At 43.7% G+C, this 8,098-nt stretch overlaps 1 protein-coding gene across 2 annotated transcripts; it reads left to right on the plus strand.

Annotated features, from left to right (window-relative positions):
* mief2 (mitochondrial elongation factor 2) lies at nucleotides 1–8,098 on the plus strand. Of its 2 annotated transcripts, none has more exons than XM_035637800.2 (8): nucleotides 1–171; nucleotides 3,365–3,527; nucleotides 4,641–4,806; nucleotides 4,933–5,012; nucleotides 5,604–5,780; nucleotides 5,870–6,033; nucleotides 6,331–6,483; nucleotides 6,744–8,098. In XM_035637800.2, exons 2-8 carry the CDS (start codon nucleotides 3,390–3,392, stop codon nucleotides 7,255–7,257), a joined length of 1,392 nt encoding a protein of 463 aa, XP_035493693.1. In that variant the 5' UTR covers nucleotides 1–171; nucleotides 3,365–3,389; the 3' UTR covers nucleotides 7,258–8,098. The 2 variants fall into 2 exon arrangements, with proteins under 2 accessions (XP_035493693.1, XP_035493692.1); XM_035637799.2 differs by having other exon boundaries at nucleotides 3,371–3,527.

Genomic DNA, 8,098 nt, shown 5'->3' on the forward strand with positions numbered 1-8,098 from the left:
AAAAAAAGAAGGAGTAGACGAAGAAGAAGAAGAAGACGAAGAAGAAGAGAGCAGCTGATACAAACTAGCTGGTTGAGCTATATTTAACCGATGGCGGTGATCGACGGTTATAGTGCGATTTGTCGATGAAAGGGGATCGACAGACTCTTGTACCTCTCTTCGCGCCGAGTGGTGAGTACATTTAACGGCAGAGCGAAGAGGCAGCTGTCACGGACTGCTAATGGAGCTAAGTAACTAGCTAGCTAGCTAGCTTCACTAAACAACTGCGTTCGCTTGCGTGCGTTCAGCGTCTCTTTCTTTGTCGCTCTTCATAGTTCAACACCGTCCCTTTAAATGTGACCGGTCGGTTAGTTGTCACGTCACTAACTGTAAAAGTGACTGATCTGGGGCTGTTCCATCAGTTAGCCTGTACGGAAACACCACAAGGAGAACAAGTCGGCTGGTAAAAGTTGAGACACGTCAGTGAAGTTGAACGTGTCAGTTGTCCAGTCGGGAGGATGACACGTGACACAAGTGAAGGATAAGTTGTACATTCTTTGGCAAGAAGTAAGAGTGTGTTACTTTGAGTCTTTTTCTACGGTTTCCATTACGTAACACGTCGCCGTTGTTGTGTCGCAGTGCTGCCACCTGTGGTCAGCACGGTGTAGTGCCGCATTTAACCCCTATTACCGATCATATAGACAATGCTGCCTGTCACTCACTGACAGTAACAACCTGGTGTTGTGCGATGCTGCTAACACAAGAAAGCGTGTCGCTGCTTTACTGGAGAGGGGGAAAAAAGTTCCTTTTAAGCAAAAATTGCACAACAAATCCCACTTTGAAAAAGCTCTACACAGGCTGGACAGACGAAACAGCCAATAGGTCAATAGCATTATTGACCGACTGATGTTTATAAGTTTCTCCATCTGCTAAAAATCAGCTTAACCGTTGTTGGGTAAGATGTGTCAACATCAAGTGTCAATAGCCCTTTTCCACTTACTTGCACATTCCCTATACTATTAAAGGGATAGCGCCGTGATTTTGAAGTGGGGTTGTATGAGTTACTTATGCATAGTTAATATGTTACCTTATGGAGATGGGGATCAGAGATGGGACTGAGACTAATGCTACTTCCACTTCTCCAAACTCCGTTAAATGACATCGCAGATCCCCATCTCCACAAGGTAACATATTAACTATGCATAAGTAACTCATACAACCCCACTTCAAAATCACTGAACTATCCCTTTAAACGTGCTGCAGAAGACATTTGTTGTGTTGTAACTCGATGAGGAAGGTCGTCACACGCTTGACGCGGCCTGTGTGACTCAGGCATGTATGGGGTTTATAAATAGAAACATGTCCTCCGTTCTCAGGACCCTGTACCTCGGGGAAGGAGACGGGTCTTGTACTCTCTGTTGAAATGGCTTAGAGATAATGTCCTGCGGGCTATTCCTGGGTCTCAGGTGCCGGGGGCCGGCTAACTATTAAAAGCCACAGGACACAAGTTCAGATTCTGTGCAAAATAACAGAACCAGTTTATTATGGGCCTGTCAAGATATCTAATTTTTGTTGCACAATATATTGTCCCAGAAATGATTGCCATAAACAATATAATTGTAGTTTTAAGACCATTTCTTTGGTAGTGAATCATGTGCAGTAGAGGCCTATTGGTCGTTGCACGTGCAAGTCATGAGAGAAATGTTATCCAAAGTTCAGACTTGCGCTTAGGCCTCAGACAAAACAAGCATTTGAAGACACGGTGCCTTTAGAAAAATACCACAATGGCTGTTATTGAGGTCAATAAAAGTTCATATTCATGTATCGTGCTCGAGACAGGCCTATATATATTACACATACTCCAGACTGTGTGCGTGTTTCTGCTCCAGAAGTTAGAAATCATGAAGAATCAGTTCAATCTTTTCCGTTCAGACCAAATTAGAATGTTGTTTCCCATCATTAGGAACCACGCAGACTCACTGTCTGCTGCAGTTTGCAACTGGCCTTTGTAACCACAGACATTTTAATATGGCCCCAAAACAAAATCGCAGTTGTAATTAACATCCTTAACGTCAGTTGCGTTCCATTTGGCTGAATGAGACGCTCTCTGCAGCAGAGCCATTGTTAATGCCGTTAACTACGCCAGTGATTTCCCTGCCTTGACATCAAGTTATCTGCTGTGAAAAAAAGAAGAACCACACTTTCAACTCAAACAGCTTTCCTTTTCACACAGAGGCAGCCAAGAGAAACATTCAAACTGCACGGTGCCCAGCCTGCTCTCTCCCTTTTTTAAAAGTGGAATGCATGTCCAACTATCCTGTAAACAAGATTCACACATAATATGATAAGGCCCACGAATGCACCGTGTGTAGTGCCACTGAGAACCTGCAGCGGAGGGGGTAGTTTCCCAGAACTGCGTCTGCCAACACGGTCATGAATGAGGGGAAAATTGTACTCACTGTTGAGTCAAGTCAGATTTATATATTTATATCACCCAAATATATCAAATCACAAATTTGCCTCAAGACGCTTACAAATCTGCACATTTTACAGATTTTTAATCCATAAGTGACAAATGCTCTTCATGACTCGTTTGAATCTAAAATTACAAGCATTCAATATTTCTCCATGATAGGTCTGACACTCTCACAGCCCCCAAAAATACATAATAATAAAAATAAAACTCATATATATATATATATATATATATATATATTATAGGGTTTTACACATTCTGAAGTTCTTTAACTAAAGAGGATGGTGTTTTAAGGAAGATTTAAACACGTTTAGTCATTTGTGACTAATGCTGTGTGGCTCCCCACTGGTGAAAATGGAAATTGCAGACACACAGACGAGAGAAGAAATTGAAGTTGAAAGCTAAACATGAAGCCTCGGTGAGGTGTGAGGCGATCATGGGCCTTGAGAAGAGCTTCGGTGGTCCTTGTCGTAGATTTACCTAAGTGGAGCGCCTTACAACTTGTGTCTCGGGTGGATTTAGAGCTGATTAAAAAAAAAATGAAGGCCGAGTGTTCACATGATTTTTTCACACTAATCAAACCCTTCAGTCAGATCCCGTGTGCCTCGTGTAGAAAAGCCATTTGCCTTTGTTACATTTCTTCTTTCCAGATTTGTCTTTGAATTTGTCAACAGTCTTGTGAATACTATAATATTATGCTGCTGGGAACATTTTATTCAATATTGAATATCAAAAGTCCTCCAAAGGGTTATTTTGCCTTCAGAACATTTGCGCAGAATTTCATTTGCATACCATGATTTAAAAAAAATTTTTTTTAGAGATATGCTTCTCACCTCCACCTGATTCACTGTCATGTCTTGTGTTGCTCTCCGCTTCCCTCAATTTATGCGTTCTCTGTCTCTTCCCGAGGGTTAGCCACGAAAAAAGGAAAGCGATGAACTTCCAGGGTAGTAGGCGGCGAGGAGAGGATGGCATCGCCATGGTGATTGACTTCCTGCTGTCCAACGCCCGGCTGGTTCTGGGAGTCGGCGGCGCTGCCATGCTAGGAATCGCTACACTGGCGGTGAAACGGGTGAGTGGTTTTTCTTGTTTTTTTTGAGGTTGTTAGAACCACATCAGTGGGTCATTCATATGCATTTACTCCCTGTGAATCTGGAAAGAGCTATCTGTATTTTGGAGACATGAATCACTCCAAAACCTCAGACTTAGAAGAAAAAGTTATATTTATTTATTTTATTTGTTGTGCGTTTCTGCTTCTTCTTTTTCTATAGATATATTTTCTTCTTCTATAGTTAATCAATCAATATTATATTTATTTTTCCTTCAATATACCTTAACTAACATAATGAGAAATGTGATATCTACTTTTTGTTGCACGATATATTGTCCGAAAAAATTATTGCAATAAACAATATTATCGTCCTCTTAGAACCATTGTTTTGATACTGAATCATGTTATCTTGATTGTTGCATGTGCAAATCCTACACGATGTGTGTTGCTGCGGATCCAACAATTTAGAAAAATACTAAGAAATCCATATGTTTTGACATTTTATAAACCAATCAGTGATTTATTAATCACACGACAGATGAGAGGACAGAAGCAGAGAGACTTGCTGGACTCTTGTTAACATTCATTCTTATGTCAGCAAACACAGGGCATGTAGACACAATGGCTGATATTGAGGTCAATAAAAAATTATTGAGTTAATTTCATGTGTCGTAAGATAATGTAATTATCCTGACAGGCCTAGAGAAATGCATTATCTTCAGTCTCTGCCCAGTTACACCGCAGTTCTGTGCTGGTGCAGAGGTTTTGTTCGATAATTTGAGATGTGAAAACCTCTGATTTCAACGGTAAATCAAATGAATAATCTTTTTATCCTCAACATAGTAGAGTAATAAAATCAAAGTGAACAATGGAGGCGCCTTTTGCTGTGTGCCTGCTGACATCAGTGTCAATAAGTCTGGATCACAGCCGAGAGCATCGCAGGCGACCAGTGACAGGAGCCCCGAATAATCAACTGTATTCTGTCTGTTTGTCTTGTGGACGGGACAGTATGACTCTGTGATCTGATTAACATCAAGCAAGTCTGAAGTGGACAAATAAATTGAAGGCAGCAAACGGCGTTGTCAAACATGATTGTGACGACGTGTGTGTGTGCTTGTGTGTGTGTGTTTTCAGCTGATAGAGCGCGCAGGCCGCGCAGCCGATGACGAAAAGGTGGAACAGAAGATGGCCGAGAGCTGGGAGGAGTTGAGTTTGGTCTCCGCCTCCCCCACGCTGATCAAGAAGGGCATCGAGGGCGCGGTGATGAAACACGTTGCCAAGGCAGCCAGACAGCAGAAAGGTATCGACAACATCACCAACTGAAAGCGCTTAAAAAGAATAATTTTATAATTTTTACATATATTCTAATCTCCATTGTAACCCTCTGATATTACCTGACAGCCGTCCTAAACTTTCTCTCAATCAGACGACCTGTGCCAGCAACCTCAGGTGTCCAAACCCGAGTCAAATTCCAAGAGGCTGCAGCTGTGTGTCCTCAGTTTACAGGTACACTCTCTTGATATTTCAGCTAGTCTGAGCTCTTAAAGAGCCACATTATGCATTCAGTCTTAAGAGCCGCTCTGACAACTCCGCTCAGTGTTGGCGAATCATTTATGCATGTGTAACATGTTTTTGCAAAGCACAAGTGCTTAGGGGATGCACATTGTTATTCACTGGTTCGGCTGCACAAGAGTCCCCCAGAGAGCCCCGAATAATCAAAATACAATGTGGAGCTTGTGCACTGACTGTGTGGACGAAGTCAAACAAGCATGAAACAGCTTTGTGTGAGTGTTGCAGAACAGCCACACGAGGAGAACGCGTGTGGATTGCTCTGTAGCGGCTACATGAAAAATAATTTGCTCAGCAAATGGTTGTAGAGCGGCTGCAAAATGCATGACTGGACACGAGAGGGTAATTGAAACAATGTGATTTTGCTTTTAAATAAAGCGAAAGCAAATTATCTTTCATGAACAGTTGCAGCATCGTGATTTCCCTATTCGGCATCTCTTGGACCTCTCGATGAGAAACTGTAGTAGTGTAAGTACAGTTGAGACAAAGCAGAGAATTAGATTTGTCCCTTTTCTCGACCGAGTGTAGGAGCGTCTGCAGCAGTACTACCACGCGAGGGCGGCACTAGCTCCCCGCGAGGTCCTGAGAGCTCAGTCTCTGGCCCTGGACATCTGCGCGGAGATCCAGGCCTTTCTGCACAGCCGCCACCCCGACATGCCGCTGGGAGAAATGAGTCTCGGAGGTTCTCTGCTGGACGACCTTCAGGTACGAACAAAAAAAATGTTTTGCACTTAAAGCGATGTTCTTCAGGCGAGATGTAAAACGAATACCACTTGTGTGTGTGTTTGTTTTAGGTGGTCAGTGCGGACCATGCGTGTCTGCTGGTGCCCCTGCAGCTGGAAGCGTCTCTGTGGCGTCTCATCCCGGGAGAGGAAACACTGCTCACTCACCCGCTGCACTGGATGGTCCGCCGGGTTAATCTAGAATATTTCCCCAGAGGACGGAGCTACTGGGACAGGTGATCATACACGGATGACGAAAGACGCTTGTTAGTGGAGCCACACACCAAAATGTACTTTTTAGATTAAGTCAAACTTCATATATGACAAAGGAATGCAGGTTGGTAGATTATTAATGATTCAATCTTTTGCTGATTTCTGTCAATTGATTACTTATTTCCACTCAAACTAACTTTACCTTTATATTACAGACATACACAGACTGGATCCTTAGAAAGCAATACTTTTTTATCGCTGATAAAGATATGATGATGAAAAATATAAAAAACAGTCTCTGCTTGTGTCTTGTCTTGTAGGCACCTGGTGGGCTGTTACCTGTCTGCAGAAGCTGTCCTGAACATGTTCAGTAAATCCGTCATGGAAACTATAAACTGGCCGTCGATCGGCAGCACTATGGACTGTGATGTCAGACCTGTATTGGGGGGACCGGACCTGAGGCTGGAGATCCGGTAAGGGAATGTTGCTCTGCAGTTTTTAGTTTTTTTGGAAAATGAGCTACAATTGAGTTCAGGATGTGATTCTGATGTGTTTTGCAATATCAAATATTATAACCTGAATTTTAGTCTTGACCCCAGTTTCCTGATATGAAGTACACGTGCTTGGCTAAATAAAAAGCCAATTTTTTGTATGCAAAATATAGGATGTTTGTGTCTTTTTAAATTTCACATAATTTTCCTTTTTAATGAGTTTTTCCGATTCAATTCTTTAGGCCTCGAAATGAAGACGGAGGAGGAGCAGAGAGCAGCGATCCACCCTTGTTCATCGCCATGTTGCCTCTGCTGAGGCAGGAGGACGTCGTCCTGACTGCCCAGCCCGATCTCACCTCTCCCTGGGTCAATGCTTGGCACCTGTCGCTCTACCCGTGGGAAACGCAGCGTCTGGCGCAGCTGGACGCCGCAGACGACGGATGCCGCAGACGTTCGCTGAAGATCCTGAAGGCCGTGTGCAGACTGAACCCCGCCCTGCGACTGCTCGAAGCCGCCCCGCTGGCCAACCTCATCCTGCACCTCAGCGACAGCGAGGGCGACTGGTCCGAGACCAGCCTGCACGCGAGGTTCCAGCAGTGCATCACGGAGCTGATTGGCTACCTGGAGCAAGGGGCGCTGCACAGCTACTTCAAACCGGCTGCCAACCTGCTGAGCGGCTTGTCGGAGGACCAGGTGGACCAGATGGGCTTCATGCTCTACTGCGCCGTGTCAGAGCCCGAAATACTGCTCATATAACTCTCTCCACACACACATGCACTTCACCTCTCGAGCTCTGACACTCGAGGGGTCAAAAGAGTCGTCTTTTATATCATCCATGATGTTTGGTTCAAGGCGAAGCTGTGTTCGTCCCGCTGCCGACTCGCCTTGTTCAGCCTCTCCATCTGGCAATGAATGAAAAGGGACGAGGGCACAGCTGCAATGACAGAATGGCAGTCGCCATGGACTGAGGAGGAGGAGCCACAAGAAGGTTGCGAAGGTGATAATCGAGGAAAGGAGACGTGCCAAATTGTAGAAAGTGTTGATCAAATGTTTGATTTGATGCTTTGGGATGTGCGTGATCATAACTCCCCCACGACTGTATCCCAGCTCGTGCCATTATTATTAATCTCCTTTTTCACTGGGATTAAGAGACGGTCAACACGGCCACGTACAGTTCAGTATATATAGGAGTGCTTACATTTTCCTCTACCTGACTGCGTAACTCTGCGTCAGTTTTTCCTAAATCTCCTTTAATATATTATAACTATGCAGAACTGCTGAAAACCATGAGGTTTTTGTTTCACTCATCGAGCTATTCTGCATTGGGCTAATTTAACTTTAGCGTGTATATTTCTTCCTGTTGAAGGTCAACAGTATTTTTTGGGGGCCTGTTTAATGTTCAGTTTGCCAATTTCATGTGGGTGAACTAACACCCTTAAATTATGATTAACGTTGCCTGATGATTTTATGCAGTTGCTTTTTAAATACAGTATGAATGTGGGCGCTTGTGTTTTCTTCTCTCTTGCGTGTAAGAGATTTTCTGTGGTTGGAACAGTGACAGTACAAATAAAAATGAAAGCACTTGTTTAGATTCTCA

The sequence above is a fragment of the Scophthalmus maximus genome, chromosome 8 (genome assembly GCF_022379125.1).
Source record: "Scophthalmus maximus strain ysfricsl-2021 chromosome 8, ASM2237912v1, whole genome shotgun sequence".
Taxonomy (NCBI): Eukaryota; Metazoa; Chordata; class Actinopteri; order Pleuronectiformes; family Scophthalmidae; genus Scophthalmus; species Scophthalmus maximus.